The sequence below is a fragment of the Pseudochaenichthys georgianus genome, unplaced genomic scaffold (assembly GCF_902827115.2).
Source record: "Pseudochaenichthys georgianus unplaced genomic scaffold, fPseGeo1.2 scaffold_200_arrow_ctg1, whole genome shotgun sequence".
Classification (NCBI taxonomy): Eukaryota; Metazoa; Chordata; class Actinopteri; order Perciformes; family Channichthyidae; genus Pseudochaenichthys; species Pseudochaenichthys georgianus.
Window position 1 is genome coordinate 952,868 of NW_027262720.1, and position 24,163 is coordinate 977,030.

The window sequence follows — 24,163 nt, forward strand, 5'->3', positions numbered from 1 at the left end:
TCTTGATTGCTGTGTTTCAAACCATTCATTTTGTTTTATAACTTCATCCTCTGGTATTAATGGGTTCAGTGACTCATGCAACTCATTTAATTCGATCATTGTTTTCACAAACATTTCACACATGGATTCCACCTCAGACACATTTTGTCTTGAAAGTATCAATTGTTCAACATCCTTTGTTAATTTATACAGTTTCTTTATCCTTGAATTCCTTTCATTTTGAATTGATGCTATTTTTGTCTATTTTTGTCTCTGTCTTTTACCGAGCCCACGCTCTGTATCACTTTGATTGGCAGGCGCTTTAGGCCGACTCCCCTCTTGACTCATTTTGACAGTAACGCAGCAGCTGCGGGAGGTTTTATTTTAGAATTTTTGCAGGATTTACCTTTATCCTGATATGAGAAGGTCTTTCACAGCTTGTAACAATTCTGAACAATCCTACCGTGGTTCCGCGTGGCTTTCACAGCGTTCCAGGGGCGGATCTACACTAATATTCATGGGGTGGCAAGAGGGTGGCAGGAGATTTTTGAGGGTAGCATCCCCTGGCAGAAGTATATGCTGATTTAATCACAGTCATATCAATCAATGTTAATTGAAAAGCCACAATATTAATATTTTAACTCAATAACATTAGGTGACATTATTGTGGCACATCAGTAAAGCCTTACATATAAATATATAAGGTGGCAGACTTAGTTTAATGAATTTTAACTGAACAATAACTCAATGAGTTTGTTTCACTCTTAGACCAGCAGGGGTACCAAATGTATGCAGACTGCTGCAATAAGTACATTAATTAACTGTCTCATCGATGTTTGTCTGACTGAATATGATACTATTAACAATCGTATTATTCCTATCAGCTGTCAATCACTGTTATGATTCACATATTCATTTATTATTGAATAAACTATATTTTTTGGAGAGTTAATGATGAATGTTCCTCAAGATGCTTGCTCACCCTCCTTCAAATTTGAAAGACAAGTAATTACTATCATATATCAAAATTCAAAAGATTCAAAGGAACATTTCAGCGCCCCACGACTTTACGGCAAACAGTTACAGCCTTGACTTTACATCAGAAAGAACAAACATTAAAGAAGTGACTAACTGCATCAGTTAGGGTTAACAAAATGTGTATTCAGCTAAAACATATACATCAGTTATTATCCAGTGGAAGGTCCTTACCTGCTGGCCTAGTTAAATCAAAGTGGTTACTTTTTTTTGGCTGGGCAGTGTAGTTTTACACACCGTCTTATTCGACTTTCTCAGGACTTAAAACAGTTTTTTGGGGCAGACCCAACAAAGAAGAAAATATATTTACACACGTAAGGTCATCATCTTAACAGGTTTTTCTGCTCATCGAGTCATCCGTGAGCAGAGCATCAAGTTGCCTATAACAGCTAAAATCGGTGATTACCATGTTGTTCAGCAAAACGCCTCACAAACGTATTAAGATCCAAAGCTTTAGTGCGTTTTGATTTAATGCTGAGTACAGCCAAACTTGACATTCTCTTCTCTGTCATTGTAGACCGCTAATACCTCATTCCTTCCGTCTACTTGGATCCGAATGCTTCTCGTTTTGCGCCGTCCCCCATTCAAATGAATTCACCGCCAATCATATTTCCAAGCTGGCTCGCATCTTGTGCTGCATTCACTTGCACTTGGACATTAGAGATTTTGTCTCATAAATGTCTGATGAGCCACAACTTTTCTTTCAAAACAAAGATGCCAACTGGGGTGGCAGCTGGGGTGCCAAGGCTATTTTTTAGGGTGGCAGTTGCCACCCCATGCCACCCGGTAAATCTGCGCCTGCAGCGTTCACATGTCAGCAATCATCTGGAGCTGTGTGGGAGCGCAGCAGCTCCTTCTTCCGTGTCCGAGATCCTTTGATTCATTCATTGGAGCGTGTTTCGGCGATCGCTCATCAAAAAAGGCCACTCATGGAGGTTAGCAGTCAGTTCCCAACGCGTGTTGTTGTGAAGGATGAGGTCCACCATGACGTAATTTGTAATGCTTTAGTCATTTGTCCAGGGTTAACATTTTTCTTTTAATGGTTCACGTATATAAAATATTGTTTAAAACATAACGATTATGCACACGCTCAGACACAAACAATCACTGTCAACACGGTTGAAAAACATGTGGCTTCCTCTCTAACATCTCATCCCAACTGATCCAACACATCCTCACTCCCAGGTCGGCCTATGTTGACGTTATGTCAAGTCCCCTGCCGGCTTTTTCCAACGCAAGGGGGGGGGCCTTAGCGTCCATTTTCAACGCAAGGGGGGGGGCCTTAGCGTCCATTTTCAACGCAAGGGGGGGGGCCTTAGCGTCCATTTTCAACGCAAGGGGGGGGGGCCTTAGCGTCCATTTTCAACGCAAGGGGGGGGGCCTTAGCGTCCATTTTCAGCTTTCCGGGATGTCCATGTGCTTCTGCAACACATCCTCACTCCCAGGTCGGCCTATGTTGACGTTATGTCAAGTCCCCTGCCGGCTTTTTCCAACGCAAGGGGGGGGGCCTTAGCGTCCATTTTCAACGCGAGGGGGGGGGCCCTTAGCGTCCATTTTCAGCTTTCCGGGATGTCCATGTGCTTCTATGGACGCTCATGGAAGCACGGCATTCGTTTGTGTCAACTGCCCTTAAAGGCAATGAAGACACTACACTACCCAGAATCCCCAGCTATCGTTTGGACTACACCATGTGCTCTGTTTGACAAACCCCGTGATAGTCCTCAAGCTCTGTGATTGGAGAGTGTGCTCCGAGGGTTACCGAGCCTCGAACAGCACTTGAAATGGGATGGAACCACGGCAGACTGTTCAAAACTGGATTTGAACGGGTCCACCGCGTCCCCCCTCCCCCACCCCGTCCCCAGAACTACACATGCTGGCTATTCTGTTTCGCAACATGTTCTCTATGGCACTCTCTACTGGGAGTTGTAGTTTTAAAAGACGTTTTCGTATTTCCCATAATAAGAAGTTGCCAGTATTAAACTGTGTACATCCCTGGAGGTTTAGGGGACAGGAAACACTCACATTTAAAACATATAATTAATAAATGGGTGGAAATTGCTGGTGCCCATAATGGGCAGTATTAATATATATATATACCCACATGCCAGCTAAGGTCAGAAGAGCTTTATTTAACAGCTGGTCTTATGTTTGTGACCCCTCCTGTTGTTAATTGATAACATTACATTACATTACATTAATTGATAAGCCTGAAACATGCACTTGTCAAGGTTCAGAGGCACATTTTGCAAATATGGCAGTAGCCATCGATCAGCTTAAGATAAGATATACTTTATTGATCCCAAGTTGGAACATTTGCGTTACATCAGCATGTGTAACAGTTAAATCTGCAGTGGTGTTTATTTGAAAATCATTTAGTATAATCACACAAATTCTGTGTTTTATATTTAACAATTCTGTGTTCTTTATTTATTGATTGTTCAATACCTGACAAGGCCGGAGATGAAATATCTGCATACATCATAAGAGTATAATACATTATGTATAATATCAGTTAAAATAAGTGCTTCAACATAGTTAACATTGCTGGAGGTATGCACACATATTGATAGATGTCTTGTAATGCACTATTGAGGAACCTGCGACCCAAGTTTTTCATTCAGTGCAGAACTACACCACAGTTGTGTAGGCCTATATGATATGTCAATAAACCTTAGAACATCTTGAAATCTTGAACGGGATGTGCAAAATAGTCATTATATACAGTCTTTAATTAACTATTAGTAGAGAATAACGAGTAATGAATATACTTTATAGGGATCCTATTAATATCTAATAATAAAAATAATGAAATTCAATAACATGCTTTAACCACCAGGTGTCTCTTTATATCATCTGTGCACCTTTATGGTGTAAAAACAGCCTATCTACCAATTGGATCAAATATAAAAGTGAGCCGAATTAGTGTTGATACGGCAAGGAGACGTATTGTGTGAAAAGAAATGTAAGATGTTGTTTAATGGCTGATATATTTATGATCCACGTCACGTTTTCAGTTCCTCATGTTTGTCTTCTCATCAGGGCTCTATAAATACAGAATTACGGCAGATATGTAATATTTAATGCAGCCGAACCGTGTATTACAATGCCGTTATGTGATGACTTTCAAAGAGAAAAGCAAGCACACTCGGAATAAGGTATTATTTTCTTTTCTTTAAATGTTTTCGGTCTGTTTCCGGTATTTGTTAATGACGATGTGCTGTGAGATGTGAGACTGGAATTGCACAGGGGGAAATAACGTATCTTTAGATGCGGATTTTGTTAACTAATATGTTTGCGCTGTGGACCAACACTATACATTGACGGGGAAGGGGGTAGCAATAAAGATAACACCATTAAACAGTTACACAACATAACAGAAATAATATCGATAGCAGCGTCCCTAGTAACCACCTTGGTAACAATGAAAACGTTGGACGCAATTTCCTGAAGTAATCTTCGTAATAACTAGCAAACTAAAGATCATGTACATCCACTGCACACATAATCTGAAATAACAACTCATATTTCTCGCATCAAATGACATCAAAACGCATTTTAATGGCCAAACTAACTTTAAAATAGGCATTTTACAACTAGAATAAAACGAAGTTCGGCCATGTTTTCTTTTTCTGCAGGGAGAAATGATAGCTGGGGATTCTGGGTAGTGTAGTGTCTTCTGCCATCCTTTACTCAGAAAAAATATTTGTTTCTCCGAATCGAAGGGGAAAAATACAAAAGCATTGCACACAATTTAAACCAATCAATGTTGTGTAATTAACAAGGATAATCTGGTGTTTTTTAGTCGATGAGTAGTGCAGATATCACTGTAAAATCAATCGTCAGTAAGGGGAATACTTACTTCCAGGTGTACAATTCTCCGCTATCCAATGAGAATGGACGCTCACATTGCCTTTAAGGGCAGTCGACACAAATGAATGCCGTGCTTCCATGAACGTCCATAGAAGCCAACACATCCTCACTCCCAGGTCGGCCTAGGTTGACGTTATGTCAAGTCCCATGTGTCGGCTTTTTCCAACGCAAGGGGGGGGGGGGGGGGGGGCCTTAGAGTCAATTTTCAACGCAAGGGGGGGCCCTTAGCGTCCATTTTCAGCTTTCCGGGATGTCCATATGCTTCTATGGACGCTCATGGAAGCACGGCATTCGTTTGTGTCGGCTGCCCTTAAAGGCAATGTGAGCGTCCAATCTCATTGGATAACGGAGAATTGTACACCCGGAAGTAAGTATTCCCCTTACTGTCGATTGATTTTACAGTGATATCTGCACTACTCATCGACTAAAAAACACCAGATTATCCTTGTTAATTACACAACATTGATTGGTTTAAATTGTGTGCAATGCTTTTGTATTTTTCCCCTTCGATTCGGAGAAACAAATATTTTGGCAGAAGACACTACACTACCCAGAATCCCCAGCTATCGTTTGGACTACACCATGTGCTCTGTTTGACGTCACGTGATCTTCAAATTTCTCCCTGTAGAAAAAAAAACATTGCCGAATTTCATTTTATTCTCGGTGGAAAATGCCTATTTTAAAGTTAGTTTGGCCATTAAAATGCGTTTTGATGTCATTTGATGCGAGAACACAGTTTCGTACAGTATACAAAGTCATTCAAACTAGCTTTACCTTTACCAGCTTTGATAGCACTTTAATGATCAATCATTATATCAAAACCTATATAAGGGAAAACAAATGTATGATCACAAACAAAAACATTTTTACAACGTTTAAAATCCGCCATACCAGTCCCATATTTATATATATATATAGGCCTATATATATATTGTTATTATTATTATATATTATTATTGTTGTAATTCATATTTATTTTAATACCGTTTTTCACCACAGGGAGGCAGTGAATTTATTTTTAAAAGGAAAAACTAAACTCTCATGATGCATTGCCGCGGTCCGTTTCTAGCTTCCGGTCCTCAGAAGCTAGAAGTTGCTAACAGATGTTGACGCAGATTTTATACCGAATGTGTTTTAAAACACATACAAAGACTTAGTTTATCCTTGGAGGGTGATTTATCCGTTGCACCGTTCTTTGTTCGTAGCTTTTTATACCACGTTACTGATCGGTAAACATAAGGAAACATAAGTACATTCAAGGGAGATTAGCGTGTTTATCAGTGTTTTATCAAGGAGAAGAAAGACTGAAGAACCAGGACGAAGAGAGAGAGAGGTAACGTGTGTGTGTGTGTGTGTGTGTGTCGGACCCGGCGCCACGAGGGGGCAAAAGGGGTCATTTCCCCCCCAGTTGTATTATTTGCCTCCTCACTTTGAGCATCATTCATCCATCAAAAAGTACGATAAATGTCACAATTATTAAATAACTTTAAATAATTATTTCCCCCAATATACGTTACTATGTTTGGATCAGATATGTGGGCAGGCAGTCAAGCAACGTATAAAAAAAGTCTCAACCCCAAGTGAGCTTGTAGTTAGCGTGTGTGCTTAGCTGTAAACACAGTCCACAGACCAAAACGTCTCCGTTTTCCGGGCAAAGTCTTCGGTGGCCGGTACCCGGTTGAAACTCCGGAATGTGCATTAAAAAACATAAAGCAAGGTGAAATAAAAACGTTACATGTCAGTAAAAACAAGCCTATGGTAAAAACAGAGCAGAGTTGTGCCTGTTTGTAGCGTTAGCGTATTTCTTCTTCTACTACTTTTTCTTCTACCTCTACTTCTTCTTCTTCTACTTGTAATTCAATGTAGGCTACCTGCCCGCGAAATATATTATAAATATTGACATAGTGCAACAACAAAGCTTTTAAACGAGGTAAATTACGAATTTATGTTCTCAATCGTCAAGTGTGGGATTGAATATTACATTAGTTTAGATTAGATTTTTACTATTATAATAATAATAATAATAATATGTTGTATATGATATAAACCGTATTGGTACAATGAGTGACGTGACGGATTGTGGAACATTGATTCGATTTTTCGGTACCACTTTACAATAAGACTACCCTTATAAAGATTTCATAAATAATTAGGTTATTAATTAAGTTGTAAACACTTTATTAATCATTAAGAACCATTTATAAACCAGTTCTAACAGTTTTCATACGTCAACACAGGCTCACTATTTGGCAAGATGACTAAGCCTTACATTGGCTAGCTTACTTCGTCTTCTTCATCAGCCAGCATCCTTGGTATCTGTTGTTCAGTGAGTTTATTCCCCCCATCAATCAATCAATCAATCAATCAATCAATCAATCAATCAATCAATCAATCAATCAATGAATGTGTATTTACTATTTATATAACCCAATATCACAAATGTGGACTTCACAGTTTGTACAGCATATCAGTATGACAATACGACACCCTCTGTCCTTAGACCCCTCACATCTTGATGTTTCTTGACATCTCTTTATGACCATTTATTTATGAGTTACTAACATTTATAACTGCCAAAAGGGAGCCTTATTGTAAAGTGTAAAACACATTCCCATTATTAATGAGTTACTAACATTTCTAATAAGGCTTAGCAGTGCAGATAAATGTGGGCTCACTATATGGCAAGCAACCGGTCACAGTTGCCCTGTTTATCTCAAATCTTATAAAAGCTTACTAATGATTTATAAAGTTTTCACAACTTAATTAATAAATGAAATACAAACTATCCGTAAACCCTTTAGGGTAGTCTTATTGTAAACTGGTACCGATTTTTCTCATGGCAGTTAGACTCGAGAGACAAACCAGGGGGCTTTGCTTTTAATCTGTGTCTGTCCATTTGGTGTAGTATTTTATCCAATATTACATTTGGTTTATATATTAGTCACTTTATTATGAAATGCCAGGTTGTAGGTCCTGGTTTGAACATTCAATTCTGAAAATAAAAAATCAACCATTTAATGATTAATGATTCATTTTTCTTTAATCCTGACATGACTAGAGTAGATAGTAATTAAGTATGTCAATCTGTATAGGAAGACGAGTTAAGGGATAGAGGGGAAAAGGTTATGGTATAATTACAGAGCCTGTCAATTTATGAATTGAGGAAATCAAAGTTAGTCTATTAACCAAAGTGCAGCCATCTAATAATGTACTATCTGTAATTAAAGATCAGAGGAAAAGAACAGAATGAGAGGGGTACATCCGGAGTAAAGAAGCAAAGAGATTATAGAGCAGTGAGAAGGAAAGGAAGAAAGAGAAGACACGTTTAGGTCAGGATGGATATCCGAAAGTGGTTGTCCAACAAGAAGGCTGGTAGTTCTGGCAGCAGCAAAGACATTGTGGAGGCCGAGCTTCCAGAGAGGGATTTAGTTCAGAGCGAGTTAACTCCACCAGCCAGAGAAGATGTCCCGGCGGCGGCCAGAGCATCTTGTTCCACAATAAGCACAATAAGCACTAGAACAGCCGCCTCCAGCTCCACCTTCTAATGCCACTGCGCCTGACGATCTTGGGACAGAGGGGCCAGCCCAGGTTATCCTGCAGTCCTACCCTGTCCGAATAATTAATAGACAAAAACGCACCTTTACCAAGAATAGGTTTAATGGAAGAAAGTGGCTGGAATATTCAGTTGTGGCTGATGCTGCATTTTGCTTTGCATGTAGAAAGTTTAACAGGCTGTAGTGCTAATGCAGACAAAGCCTTCACACAAACCGGCTTCTGTAATTGGAAATGTGCAACTGATAACTGATGTGTGTGTGTATGTCCCTTTAACGTTCAGCACTGATTGAGGGCACCTGGCTGTCGGTACGGCCATGAGGAGTGAAAGGCCCGAGCCAGAGACTCGCTTGCTCTCTGTTGGAGGATTTGTTTTGGAGAGCATACCTGACTTATGATTTTGTTTCCCACCTTAGTTTGGCATTCACTTTGCACGACCACACCATGTTCACACACCCGCACACATACACTACTGATCTTACTGATTAGCTCTGTTTAGTTTAATGGTAATAATAAATATATTTCCTTACATCGCGTCCGTTTCACGTTTTTGGCCAAGAGCCAGGCCGTGACAGTTGTGAAAAAAAAGTCGCCCCCTCTGATTTTTTTAACAGCCCCCTCAGTCATTTTGTGTGTGTGTGTGTGTGTGTGTGTGTGTGTGTGTGTGTGTGTGTGTGTGTGTGTGTGTGTGTGTGTGTGTGTGTGTGTGTGTGTGTGTGTGTGTGTGTGTGTGTGTGTGTGTGTGTGTGTGTGTGTGTGTGTGTGTGTGTGTGTGTGTGTGTGTGTGTGTGTGTGTGTGTGTGTGTGTGTGTGTGTGTGTGTGTGAGCTATGTGCAACTCAAGGCATATGCCGGAGCTGCCTGGACGCTGCAATAATGTTGCTGAGTGTGCTGACTTCTCGTACAATGTCCCGCTGTCTGCTTCCTGCATAAAGTCAAGTGCTCGGCGCAGTTGTGTGGATAGAGCGCTCCTCTGTTTTCATTTAAACAGCTCCTTATATCCGTTAGCGCAGCTAGCTAGCACCAGATGCTAACAACAACAATGCACGTAAGGTATCTCTCTCGCTCGCTCGGACCACACACACACACACACACACACACACACACACACACACACACACACACACACACACACACACACACACACACACACACACACACACACACACACACACCCTCCCGGTCCTCCAGATGGCCAGGCGGTGCCTGCCGGTGAGCGTGGAAGTGTGGTCTGCTGCAAGCGGGCGGCAGGAGCGGGGCTGTCAGCATCAGCTTGTAGACGGTATTTTAAACTCGATGCGCTCTGAAGCTACGGGGCGGCCGAGGAAAAAAAATACACATGCGTTAATCGCGTTAAAATAATTAGTGGCGTAATTTTTTTTTTTGTTATCGGTATCGGTATTGAGAAGCAGGAAGTTATCGGTATCGGTTTCAAAAAACCAATATCGTGCATCCCTACTTCTCACCTCTGCTTTGAACCTACGAAGTGGCTGTAGATTTGTTTTGTTGTGTCTGTCGGTTGTATTGAGTTGTCTTGTTTTGTGTCAGCTGTAGTTGTGTTGATTATTTCAGAGACCCAGCCGGAGAAGGAGCACTGAGAGCAGCATGGAGGAGAACAAGGAGACCCCTGGAGCTCAGGTCAGTGTGCACTTCATCTCAATATATTCCTAACACTGTTATCCCCAAATGAAAGATCACAACCTGTTTAGAAAATACAATATGAATGCACAATATGGTTAGAACGTTGCTGTGTTTTTAAACATTTATTTATAGATTAAAAGTAGAAGTACTCATTACATTGCATTTAGCTGACACTTTTATCCAAATCGACTTACAATAAGTGCATTCGACCAAGAAGATATAAACTTGAAGAAAACAGAATCATAAAGTACATCAGGCTTCATAGAGCCAAGCATTTCAAGTGCTACTCAGCTGGCTTTAGGTAAGCCAGTCCTTTGTTAGTATATAAGTGCTTTGTTAGTAATTCTATTGCTCGAAGTGGAGTCGAGAGAGATGAGTTTTCAGTCCGGAAGGTGTGTGAGCTTTCTGCCGTCCTGATGTCAATGGGAGCTCATTCCACCATCTTGGAGCCAGGATAGCAAACCCACGTGTTTCTGCTGATGGGAACTTGGGTCCCCCTCGCAGCGAGGGTACAGCGAGTCGTTTGGCTGATGCAGAGCGGAGAGCACGTGCTGGGGTGTACGGTTTAACCATGTCCTGGATGTAGGAAGGGCCAGATCCATTCGCAGCATGGTATGCAAGTACCATTGTCTTGAAGTGGATTCTAGCAGTTACCGGAAGCCAGTGGAGGGAGCAGAGGAGCGGCGTAGTGTGGAACATTCAGGAAGGTTGAAGACCAGACGAGCCGCTGCATTCTGGATGAGCTGCAGAGGTCGGATGGCACATGCAGGTAGACCAGCCAGGAGGGAGTTGCAGTAGTCTAGGCGTGAGGTGACGAGAGCCTGGACCAGAACCTGCGTGGCTTTCTGGGTCAGCTGGGGACGCGTCCTCCTGATGTTGTAGAGCGTGTATCTGCAGCAACGGGTTGTAGCAGCGATATTTGCAGTGAAGGACAGGTTGTTATCTAGGATCACACCCAGAGTCCTTGCAGTCTGAGTCGGGGAAACAACAGAGGTGCCGATGTTGATAGTCAGGTCAAGAGTGGGACAATCTTTTCCCGGAAGGAAAAGCAGTTCAGTTTTGTCAAGGTTGAGCTTGAGATGATGAGCGGACATCCACTGAGAGATGTCAGCTAGACAAGCAGAGTTGCGTGCGACGACCTGGGTCTCTGAGCGGGGGAAGGACAGGACTAATTGGGTGTCGTCAGCGTAGCAGTGGTATGAAAAACCATGCAGGCTAATAACCGATCCGAGCAAGTTTGTTTACAGATAGAAGACATTGCTGTAGGTTAGTTTTGTTGTGTCTGTCGGTTGTATTGAGTTATCTTGTTTTGTGTCAGCTGTAGTTGTGTTGATTATTTCAGAGACCCAGCCGGAGAAGGAGCACTGAGAGCAGCATGGAGGAGAACAAAGAGACCCCTGGAGCTCAGGTCAGTGTGCACTTCCTCACAATATATTCCTATCACTGTTATCCCCAAATGAAAGATCACAACCTGTTTAGAAAATACAATATGAATGCACAATATGGTTAGAACATTACTACTTAGTGATGTTCTTACATTGATCACATTACGTAAACACAACCGAACATTCCCGAACATTAGACATATGGCAGATTAAAAAAGAATGGACATTTTTTTTTAAAAAGTGTGCAGATACTAGAATCATCAATCAGTTTAAAGTACAGACCAAGAATATAATTACATTAGCAAATTCAACAAAAATACAATAAAAGCACATCCACAGACAGAGCAGAGTACAGCTTACAATTCTCCAAATAGATTAACCAAATTCAAAATGTCCTCAGTAGTAGTAGTAGTAGTTTAGTCTTTTCACTTTAACCTTCTATAGCTTCTGCAAAAATAATTCCCAAATGGTGTACAATTCCGAAGCTTTCTTCCTAGTATATGTGTGAGTTTCTCAAGAGCCAGACTCAAAGTTAAATTGTTTAACCTGTGGCCCAGGGAGGGGCAACCAACATGTTTCCAACACAAACCAATTGAGCGCCTGGCTTGTAGAAGGCATATTAACCATTTTTCTTTCCCTAACCGATAGTGAACAGTCTTCTGGATAAATGCTTAAAGGGGTTGGCGACAAGGTTATTTGGGAAATGTATCTTGTCACCAAAGTCCAAAATCTTTTAACCTCTACAGTAGTGCTGCACGATTAATCGAAAAAATATCGTGATCTCGATTCAGACACCTATGCGATCTCATTTCTAAATTACGGCGATCCTATGACGTCAAGCTGATTTATTATTTTTTTATTTATTTATTATTTTGCTTCTGAATAATACCAACTTGCAATGTCAATCATACTTAAACGATGTAAAGCAAATATACTCTATACATTTAACATTAAAGTACCATGATCGCATCCAAATGGTAGTGTTCTGTCTGTCTCTCCTCCTCTCATGCAGTGTTAACGCTGCAGCCACTGGGGTTGCCAGTTTTTGCGGAAGGAATAAGCAACCAGGTCTATGAAAACAAGCGCAAAAGAACATGAGCACTTTAAACCTATATATGTCGGGTCTACAAGCTCACAACCGCAACAACCATTATGACTTACTACCAAGCAACTTTACAGAAAGATAAGCCCAATGTGGCTTATAATAAATATACCTGGCAACACTCACTTACTGCAGCACGTGAGGGCAGGAGCCGGCAGTATGTTTACAGAAGCGTTAGCATTAGCACTGATTAGCAAAGAGTGACGAGAGCGACTAGTAGTACAAGAAAAACAGAAATGAGTGACGAGGAGGTCGAGGACAATGACAACAACACCGATGAAAATCCCGGTGGTGCGACTCTGGCGAGAGTGAGAGGGAAGTTGTGCTTGTGCCGAAAAAAGTAGATGGACTGTGCTAGTAGCTAGGCAGCTAGGCTTTATTTACATTTATTCTGAAGATGTAACTTTATGTTCTGTTCCGTTTTTATATTCAGTACTGACTGCAGTATTTAAGTTAATCCTTTTGATTCAGTGACATTACTACTCAGTGGAGTCTAGCACTTTGTTTAAGTTTATGTTTTTTTCAGTACAAGAACCTTTAAGTGCAGTAGTTGAACTGGGTGCTAGCCGGCTAGGCTTTTTTTAATATTATTATTCTAAAGCTGTGACTGTTTTGTTTTTATATTCAGCACTGTGGTGAGGTATTTTGAGTAACTGAAGTGCATTCCTCCCTGTAACAAACAGGTTGGTGTTGTTGTACAGTAGTTGGGTGTCCACTGTGGACAGGTGCTACTGCAAAGTTTACATTTTGTATAAAGCTGCAACAATTCTATTTTTTATGTTCAGCACTCAGGCAGCAGCAATATCTTTATTTTAGTTACTGTATGTTTTGTTACCAGAGAGACTTGAGTTTAAGTCAAGCACTTTGTTTAAAGCCACTGTAGTTGGCTGTCAAATTCATTTTAGTTACTCAATGTTTTTGCTACAAGAAACTGAGACTTGGATTTAAGTCCAGCACTTTGATGTTGATGGTGTCTGTTTAAAGCCACACTAGTTGGCTCCAGGTTCCACATTTTGAATGTAGTAATGTTTGTTCAGTATTCAGCAACTACAGACTAAAGACAAAGTTATGTTTTTGTTACAAGAGAGACAAATGTTGTCCATTTAAATTCATTGTACTCACGTGACGTCTAAGAGTAAGAGTGCAATAAATATTTTCATTGAAACGATGAGAATCGTGATCTCAATTCTTATGGAGGAAAATGTGATTCACATTTGAGCAAGAATCGTGCAGCACTACTCTACAGTGTTTCCCCTAGGTGTACTGCCTTGGCAGGGTGCTGCTCGGGTACCCCCCCCCCCCCAATTTTTTTATTATCCTCTGGAGCAGAGAGAGGAGCTGTAGATTATTGTTATTGATATCGTACAGTAACAAAGTATTTGTACATTAAAAAGTAATACAAATACAAACTTCTTCCTTTCATTGATACATTTAAATCACCTGACTGACTACAGCATATAACATACCTGCTGCAACCCTGTGCTGCTGCTGCTTTTCTCTGCCTCATCCTCTATTGCTGGAGGCAGCTGCACCTCATCTGATCTCTGATATGAAAGCAGTGTTATGATCATATTGAGCCATTGGTGTGAGTCTAACATTAAACAAGCAGTCTGCTTGTCGAACATTGCTGAGGATACATTTTAAGAGGCAATTTGTTGAGTCACTGCCGCTAAATGCCGGTATCATCAAGTTAGCAAATCCTGCATTAGCCTCACATCAACAGGTGTAGACAGAACATCCAATTATCCTGAGCTAATTTACTGAATAAACCAACTCACATCTCCTGTCTTTCCCCCCCCAACTCATTAGACTATTCGAGCAGAGCTCAGGGCAATAATGCAGATTTGTTTGACTTGTTTACAATTTGTTGTTCTCCTCCTTTCCTCCGCTCTTATCTCTGATTGTGAGTGTACATTCCTGTGTGTGTGTGGGGGGGCGGAGTGGAGCCCCGCCCTTCCCTTCAGAAACAGAGCGGAGGGAGAATGTGAATACGCAAAGCAGTGGACACTAAAACATGCACATACATTGGATAAATAACATAGACATTTAGTTTATTTAATAAAAGAGCACATGTTCAATGTGAAAAGGGACCGTAGATAGATTACTTCAGTAATTATTTTTTAAATAATAATTAAAAAAAAACTCCTTGAATTTCAGGCGTGGCGCGGGGGTCCGTTGGCAGGGCGCAGCGCCCCGCTCCTCGCCGCAAGGAATTTCTAAAATATAGGATGAATCCTATTTTTGACGCAGCGCAGCCCGCAGCGCAGCGGGTCTGGTGGAATACTGCGAGGCTGCACACACGACGCTCCGCTTCCGCAACGTTTTGAAACGCGCCTGGTGGGTTATGACTCAGAAGGAGGTCGCAGCGCGGTCGCAGCGCGGTCGCAGCGCGGTCGCAGCGCGGTCGCAGACGCTTCCGGTGGGATCAGGGGGTACGACGTGTATTAATAGTGTGCCTTTGAACAAATTGTACCCCAATCATCCTCTGAAATATCCTTTAATACGTCTTTTACTTTCTGAGTTGTCTTTATGGTTTGCAACCATTATGTTATAAAATTGAGTAACCAGTCCTTTGCTGTTACAGTTTTTTATAGTCAGTATCTCTACTGTAGACGTAGGAGGTTGTTGCAACAAGTTTAAAGGGGACATATCATGCTATATTTGAACAATATATTGTAGGGCCATACCTATATAAATATATATTTTTTTCTTCAAAATACCAAACCGATCCTGCATTTTAGCCATGCCTCATTTAGCTCTATTTGCTCTTTCCAGCGCTGCTTTTGCAGGGGGATGATTCTGTGACGTAGCTTTAATGCAAATGAGCTGCAGCTGACCACGCCCCCCTGCAGGAGAGGGGGTGCTTTGAGATCAGCTGCTGGGCTGTCAGAAGAGGGGGAGAAAAAGAGATCTCCGTCCTCCGTGTTTTATTCTTATATATGATTATATAGAGTCGTTATTCATTTGTTTTAAAGCTCAATAAATAACAAAGAAGACCTTTGACGTGCACTTTTCTAATTTTGTCCGGAAGATTTCAACTTTAACGGACATGTTGACCGGGAAAAAAAAAATCTAACTGGAACTCTGCCGCACGGTCTCCTCGTTCATTGGAAGAGGCGGAGAGGTGGGTGTTTGTCATCTGTTGGTGGACTACCGGAGAGAATTACAGTGCCTGCCTCGACGGGGAGGGATTGCATTGAATTGCAGTAGCAGGAGGCGCAAATGCTTGCCTCGGGGAGGGAGAAAAAGAGCCACAGCGGAGAATAAACAGAAGGGCAACCATGCAAGGGAAGTCTTCTTCTCTGCTTTTGTGGCAGACTTGTGCGAAATTGAAGTAACTTGAAAGTTTGATACAGCGTATTTTTGGTATATTCATCTTAATGTCCCCTGATATATAAGAAGTGTGTTTTTATATATTCATGTGTGTACTTAATTACTTTGTATTTAATAGTAGCGGTTTATATGAACAAAAAGCTGGAGATATGAGGAGTGAAAACTTCCCTGTCATTGAGAAGTGGAGAGGAGATATCCTTATATAGACATATGCTATAGACAGAAGTCTGAAGAATGTGTGTGTGTGAAAGCTGCAGTAATACGAGACAGCGAACACCAGATGTGTTTGTTTTGCTTCAAACTGAGAGACTCTTGTTTCCGGGTCCTCTGCTGGCTCGCGCTGATACGCTACGAAAGCCCATCGTTTGTATATGGGCCAATAGATGACCTGTATGGGAGGACCATCCACACAGCTCCTCCCGTTGTTCTTACAATATCTCCTGTTGAGTCCTTGTGTCCGGTCTCTTTTCCTCCTGCCGTCAAGATGATGATGTTCTCCCGGCATTAGGACCAGGGCAGGGGTGGGCCTACCCCTTTGAGAAGTGTATTGTATTCTTACCTTTTATCATTAAAACAGATTATTGTTTAACCCCTATCCTGGTTGTTTTGAGTTTTCCTTCTTTTAAAACAAACTCATATAGGATCAGCGCGGAGCAGAGATATCTGCTCCAACAGACTATAGCGCCACTTACAGGCCTGGCATATGTACTACAGCATCTCCAACACTTTAGAGCGGAATGGACGGCCGTGGCCCAACCCCACATTCCCCTGATAGGTGGAGAATTGACCACTAAGCGGAGCTCCACTTTTGTGACGTAGAAAATAATTCAAATCTGTATCTATTACAGCCCCATTTTTTGAGATTTGGGTATGGAGGAAAAGAGAGAGGGATGTGTTCTCTGACACTTGGTGAGTTCCCTGGAACACCAGGGACACATATTCATGTGTAAAAGACATACAAAAGTGCATTTTGCATGATATGTCCCTTTTTTAAGTTTGCCAATATAAAACTCCTAACTTGCAGGTACTTGAAATAGTGTTTCTGTGGCACGTCATACTTTGTTTTCAGCTCGTCAAACGACATTAGTTTGCCGTCCTCATATGAATCCAGTAGCCTTACAATACCCTTACTTAATCATGTTTGGAAGCCCATGTAATTTTTACCCGGGCTGAAGAGTTCATTGCCCCAAATAGGTGAGAAACAAGACAACATTGGGGAGTCGCCTATATATTTATGGGCTTCATGCCAGACAAACTTTTTATTTTTCACAAAGGGATTCATTGTTTTTTTCCTTACATTTTTTGAAGAAGCAGAATATAGAAAGATATCCAGCATCAAACCCTTTGAAGACAACAACTCAACTCGTAACCACGGCAAATCAACTCCTCTGAAAAAACAAAACATTGTAGCCCTCAATTGTGCCGCCCAGTAGTACTACTGAAAATGTGGTAGTTCTAACCCACCCCTATCGCAAGATAAATACAACAGAGAGAGTCTAAGTCTCGGCTTCCTGTTATTCCAAATACATTTAGAAAGTAGCTTTCTTATTTTAGAAAACAATGGAGGAGGAGGAGGTGCTAGTGGGATTGATTGAAAAAGATATAGACATTTTGGCAATATACTCATCTTAATTATATTAATTATTTCCACAAAGGACAAGGCAATGTTGTCCACCTAGTGGAATCTTCTGACGCTTAAGCTAACAAGGGTTCATAATTAGATGCACTGAGAATGTCTATCTTTGGTGTAAATGTAATACCCAGATAAGCAAAACCGTCTTTGGCAGGGGTATTCAACTAAAATTCAATGAGGTCCAGTTGGAGAAAATCTCCCCATGCAAAGGTCCGGAACATCAAAATGTCTAACTTGCTTTATGAATTAGTATGATATATATATATATTGAAGTAGCCTGTAGCTTTATCAACGTCTGCATGTAATCAACAACTGACTGCCAATCAAATAAAGAAAGTACAATTCAAAAACAACTAATTATTGTCAATTAACATTGAACTCTACAGATATACAGTAAATATTGTGGATATGTGTAATGTTCCTCTCGGGCAGCATTTCAAAAAATAAAATAGAGAAAATAAATAAAATGGCTTTTAAAAATATGTGCATCTTAAAAGTGCTTAATTTTAGATAAATAAAATAAAGTTTAGCAGCAGCTTCAGTTTCCCTTTTTCTTTGTTAACCGTTTCACATCATGACTTAACAGTTCCAGCCGATTATAGAACAATATCAGTCTTTACACATCATAACAATTGAACGGTTTCAAAGTTTCTCTTTCTTTCCCTCTTATATTGCAGTCCATCACTCACTTTTTTTAAAATTCAGTGCGAGAATTGAGCTTGAGGTTGTCCTGCCAGGAGTTTGTAAATCTGGGCTAAAATTGTGTTAGGGCCATTCTCATACCCACATGCAGGTGCTCATAGGTTAGCCTCGGTTAGCCTGCCCTGGAACGATATTTAGTTTAATTTTGATCCTGGTGGACTGATCATATTGTGCTGTGAGGCTGCTTATTTTTTTGTGACCTCAGTTCTGACTTGAGAGGGAATGTTTGGTCAAACACTTTGTGTTTTGTCTCATAGTGGCGTTTTGGCACTTTTAATGAGCGCCACAGTCTCTGAACAAATGAGACACACTGGTTCTGTGCTCCCAGTGGGCAGGATGAACATGAATGAGTCCGTCCACTCAGGGTTAAAAGCTCTGTTCTCACTGTCCACTTTCCTCTTCTTGGAGAGCTCCATGTGTAATTATGTGTCTCTCCCTGTCTGCCGCTAACACGCCTGTTCACACTCCTCTCCGCTTTTCTCCCGGTATCGCTAATTATTCTCTTCACTCACTTTCCTCTCCGGTTCTCTCTGCCGTGCTCTCATCTCTTCTTCTGTGTTTCTCTCCCTGTATCGCTCACTCGTCTCTTTCGCCCCCTGTCGGCAGCGGTTAAAATAGAATCGCCCCGTCAAAATTGAAATCCGCTATTAATGTATTGATTATAGGTCCGGATCCGTATAGGTTGGCGTCTGGGTCCGGATCCGGACAGCGGTCAGCCTGTTGCCGACCCCTGGTCTATGGCATTTACAAATGGGAAAGATAATTTTGGATTTCTTCCCTGTTCATTGAGAAACATAATAGAGGATTTATCTTTGTTCACCTTAAAACCAGAGCATTTACCAAATTGATTGATTACTTTTAAGAGGGATTTTGCAAGACCTGATCAAAATACTATGGCATCATCTGCATACAATGCTCTAGGTGTCCTGTCTTAATACCATACATCAAAGGACGTGATTGTATGGCCAACGGCTCCATATAATATATATCACAAAAAGTAGAGGAGAAATATGAGAGCCTTATCTCGTGCCGTGAAAGAGTATAAATGGTTGTGAAATACAATTATTGGTTAATACTACTGCGGACGAATCAAAAAATATAATTTTAATCCATTTAAGAAAGTAGTCATCAAGACCAAAGCCGTTTTTGATCTGCGTGTATCATCTGTGGCAGGAACCTCTCCAGTCCCATAGCCAAGGCTTTAGCAATGATCTTTGCGTCAGAGTTCAAAAATGGAATTGGTCTGTTATACCTCATTCACACCAACGGTGTTTCAGGGCCAGTTCGGAACTGGAGCTTGATAAGCACTGGGTTTTCCTGTTCACACCGCAGCGGAGCAGCCTCTTAGCTCCGGAATCCGGTTCGTTTTAAGCACCAACAAATTGTCCGGCAAAAGCACCGCATACGTCACGCTTACGTCGAGGTGGGGGTAGGGGCGGGATCAACTCCTGAACAACAACAAAAAGCTCGCATTTTATCCAGTTTGTACACAACAATGCAGCATGTAACGACTGTAAAGTTGGTAGTAGGGTAGTCCCATTTCTTCCATTTCATTTCGACAGACCAAAACGAGTAGCACTTCAACACAATCGGCCATTGCTGTATGCATACAGCAATGCATGCATACAGGTCTCCCTTGAAAAAGAGATCTATGATCTCAATGGGACCAATCTGGTTAAATAAAGGTTTGAAATTAAATGTATAACAATGGGGGTATCAATTTTGCATTGAAAAAAATGTATACATGTAAATTGGGATCGCGTCAGGTCCTGAGGCCTTACCACCTTTCATGTTAAGAATGGCATTGGAAATATCTTCAAAGTTCAGTTCCCTATTCATTGCGAGTTTTGTTTCTATGGAAATATTGGGAAAAGACAGCCCATCTAGGAAAGTGTTTTAACTTACAGAATTCAATGAATAATAAGATTTATAAAGCCTCTTATAGAACGAAACAAAGGCCTGATTAATTTCCAATGGATCTTTAGTTATTAACGTAATGTAGCTTTCGGTTTGGGCAAACTGCGTGCGCATCACTCTCAATCCTCAATGGTAATGTTTAGGTGGATTTTAGGAACTTCCCCTCAATTATATTGGCTCTCACGGTTAAAAAGAGGTTTCAATCACTAAAATTGACCGAAGGGCTCCAGAGATACGGCAAATACACCCAGAGGTGTTTTTTTTTTATTCTAAACCTCTCTAAAAAGGTCAAATTTCACTTGTTATGCATCAATCTTGATACAGGGTACTTATTATATTTTATAGTTTTGATTGCTAACGCTTTTAGTCTACTACCCCATCAATCAAGGGTGGTTTTCACTATAAGTAATGTATTTATTTTGACGGAAACTATAATTTACATTTTAAATCTGAATTTACTTTAAAAAATAAAATCTATATTGATTCTGACACTTCTACATCCAAGGTGTATCATTGCTTTGAGAAAAAAGATTATTAATGTACTCCTTTTTAGAAGTGAAGATATAGTCATTTGTTCTGGGCTTGTCATTTTCGAGCCTGAGGCCTGAACAACAGGCTCAGGGCTTAACAGGTTAAACAAATAGCTCTACATCCCTGGCCGAAATGTCCCTTAAATGAAGTCCGAGTTCGAAATATATTTCAAATAATGTATGCACTGCCATTTCCCCACAAACACATAACAGTCTGCAATGAAACGGTTGTCTCCTGTGTGAACAAGACGCTTTCTCTCTCATTTATTCATTGCCCTTTTAGGGGCTTCGTACAATACAAAATGCAAATATTTTATCCTTTCGAGTCATCTGTCTCAAGCCTAAGTCAAGTCTGAAGTCATGAATACCAAGTCAAAGTCAAGTCGAGTCTTTTATCAATGTTAGTCAAGCAAGCCTCAAGTAAAAAAACGTGACTCGAGTCCCCCACCTCTGTTATATACTGTTAGAATGTTGCTGTATTACTGTATCAAATATAATACAAATATAATAAACATAAACAGTTAGTAAAAGTAGTATATATTTTTTTTAACTGAAAGTTTGTATTAAGGGAGTTTTTGTTGTGTTAACTGTATATGTATCTATGTTTTTTAGATTGACTTTTTCTCTTTCTCTGTCCGTCTGTTTTAGAAACCGAAAGGAAGAGAGAGACCTCACAGCTGTCAGAAATGTGATGAATCCTTTACAACATCTGGAAATTTAAAACGCCACCTGCTTATTCATACTGGAAAAAAACCGCACAGCTGTGAAGAGTGTTGCAAAACGTTCACAAGATCAGGTTCTCTCATAACCCATCAACGTATTCACACAGGAGAGAAACCGTACAGCTGTGAAGAGTGTGGGAAAACGTTCACTACATCAGGTCAACTCAAAACACATCAGCTTGGTCACACTGGAGACAAACCATACAGCTGTGAAATGTGTGGGCAAACATTCTCAACATTGTATTATCTTAAATCACATCACCGTAGCCACACGGGAGAGAAACCGCACAGCTGTGAAGAGTGTTACAAAACGTTCGCGACATCAGGTTCTCTCATAATCCATCAACGTATTCACACAGGAGAGAAACCGTACAGCTGTGAAGAGTGTGGGCAAATGTTCTCTACATCAGGTCCTTTCATATCACATAAACGTATTCACACTGGAGAAAACCCGTACAGCTGTGAAGAGTGTGGGCTATCGTTCACTCAATCAGGTCATCTCAAAACCCATCAACGTATTCACACCGGAGAGAAACCTTACAGCTGTGAAGAGTGTGGGAAAACGTTCACTCAATCAGGTTCTCTCAAAATACATCAACGTATTCACACTGGAGAGAAACCGTACAGCTGTGAAGAGTGTGGGAAAACGTTCACTCAATCAGGTGCTCTCAAAACACATCAACATGTTCACACTGGAGAGATACCGTACTGGTGTGAAGAGATGCTGTTTTCTCCCTAACCCAGTGGTTCTCAAACTTTTTCTGTCAGGACCCCCTTTGGAGAAAAAAGTCGGGCCCCCCCACCACAAATAGTGGGCCAAGTTAACATTTATTCAAAACTTTGATTTTGATAGTTCCTGTTGAGTTGGCAGTCTGTTCTGGTCTAAAAAAAAGAACCAATGATGAATATATCTAGAAAATATTCCTGATGTTTTCAGTTTGATTCTGTTCTCTTTTGTTTAAATTATCAGAATTTACCAAAAATAAAAAATGCATATTTTTTGTGTCATTCAGCACATTATAAACATGTCATTCCCTTGTTTTAGGGCCGCTGACTGCTGGATGAAATGTATCACTCAAACTGTAATTTTAATAAAAAATATACTTTTTAACTCAGTGTGTTTGACCTGGTTTGTTCCCAGTGAAGGACTCCAGCTCACAATGAGGTAACTGTTAACCTGTTAAGCCCCAAGCCTGTTTTTCAGGTCTCAGGCTCAAAAATGACATTCCCAGAACAAATGACTATATCTTCACTCCTAAAAGGGTTAAATGAATAATCTTTTTTCTCAAAGCAATGATAAACCTGTGAGTTGGATGTAGAAAAGTATGAATCAATATAGATGTTTTTATTTTAAAGATTGAACATAGTAAAAAAGATTAAATTATAGTTTCCGTCCAAAAAAAACCACCCTTGAATGATGGGATAGTAGACTAAAAGCTTGTATAACATATAAGTACCCTGTATCAAGATTGATGCAAAACAAGTTAAATTTGACCTTTTTAGAGAGGTTTAGAACAAAAGAACCACCTCTGGGGTCATTTGGGTGTATTTGCCATTTCCAACAGTGCAACACAATAAAACAGATACACAGAAAAAATAGCGCAAGTAAATACAAAAAGAAAAATAATAAAATAGTGCAATAAGAGTCTATATACAAGTGATTGGAATATATGATATATTAGATTAATAATTTCTAAGTAGCAGCCAGATGAATGTTATGGATGTTGTTTAAAAGTTCAGGTGTTTAATAGTCTTATGGCCTGAGTCTGGTGGTTTTAGTCCGGATGCTGCGGTACCGCATGCCAGACGGCAGCAGACGGAACAGTTTGTGGCTGGGGTGATGGGGTCTTTTATAATCCTGAGGGCTTTCTTTAAAGTTCCCATGTCATGCTTTTCCGGTAATTACCCGTCCCCTTGTGTGTTATGAAGGTTTTTATGCATGTAAATGGTATGCAGAGTCAAAAACCCTTAACATACACCCTGTAGCGAGTAAAACTCTAACACAGAAAATGCCTCCCCAAAACGCCTCGTTGGAGATTTCTCATTTTCTTCCTGGGTATCGCTACGTGGGATACCCAGTAGCCACGCCCAGAGCTATGGCTGCACCCTCTGCCAGCCTTTCACGAAACAAAGCTTCCCAAACCTTTCAGCGATGCATGCCGGATATGCACAGCGTAGGGCTCTGAAGAACGATGCTGTTCCTACTTTGTTTGGACCAGCGGGAGATTCGGGCACACAACCTGTCAGTATTCATTGTTGTTTGTGTATTTATGATGTTTAAAACAAACAAGGTATCTACCACAACTGTTTCAATGGGTAAACGTTTTTCGGGCTACTACGTTGGGATCGCAGAGAAATGCTCTCCGCAGAGGCATTCTCAGTGTTATAAACATTTTTCTTACTCGATCACAAGCCACACTTATTGTTTTTACTTCGGCTGTGAGTGTTTGTGTGCAGGGCCGTATCCACTATTGAGGTCACCAAGGTCCGGACCTCGGTAATTTTTTACGAGCTGTGTATATTACAAAACTTGTGAAATATTTGCACTAAAAGTGATTCTTTGTAGTACTTCCATTTACTGACTATGGGGGCGCTGCATAACTACGTAGCCTCGATTAAAACAAACAGAAGAAGCCGACATGTATCAACAAACCACCGCAGCCCGGACTTGTATCGGAGCAGAGGAGGAGTGATGAGGTATCTAGAGATCTCAGTCCAGCGGGCTGCTTGTGTTTCTGTTCCTCACAGGACATCATAGGACCA

General features: G+C 40.8%; 2 protein-coding genes across 3 annotated transcripts in view; one reads left to right on the plus strand and one right to left on the minus strand.

Moving 5' to 3' along the window:
* The window catches only part of LOC117441807 (zinc finger protein 420-like), a 350,733-nt gene that overhangs the window by 239,871 nt on the left and 86,699 nt on the right, over window positions 1-24,163 (minus strand). The gene's annotated exons all lie outside the window — the stretch shown is intronic.
* LOC117441811 (zinc finger protein 253-like) lies at window positions 5,952-22,465 on the plus strand. 2 transcript variants are annotated; one of them, XM_034077828.2, is made up of 4 exons: window positions 5,952-6,217; window positions 10,008-10,073; window positions 11,419-11,484; window positions 21,327-22,465. In XM_034077828.2, exons 2-4 carry the CDS (start codon window positions 10,041-10,043, stop codon window positions 22,137-22,139), a joined length of 912 nt encoding a protein of 303 aa, XP_033933719.1. In that variant the 5' UTR covers window positions 5,952-6,217; window positions 10,008-10,040; the 3' UTR covers window positions 22,140-22,465. The 2 variants fall into 2 exon arrangements, with proteins under 2 accessions (XP_033933719.1, XP_033933718.1); XM_034077827.2 differs by lacking the exon at window positions 5,952-6,217 and having other exon boundaries at window positions 9,956-10,073.

What these genes read in the sequence shown, in the direction of transcription:
- LOC117441811 (XM_034077828.2), top strand. Translation starts at nt 10,041, where the DNA reads ATGGAGGAGAACAAGGAGACCCCTGGAGCTCAG. An exon ending in AGGAGACCCCTGGAGCTCAG is followed by an intron (nt 10,074 to 11,418) that starts GTCAGTGTGCAC and finishes TGATTATTTCAG; the next exon opens with AGACCCAGCCGGAGAAGGAG. An exon ending in AAGAGACCCCTGGAGCTCAG is followed by an intron (nt 11,485 to 21,326) that starts GTCAGTGTGCAC and finishes CGTCTGTTTTAG; the next exon opens with AAACCGAAAGGAAGAGAGAG.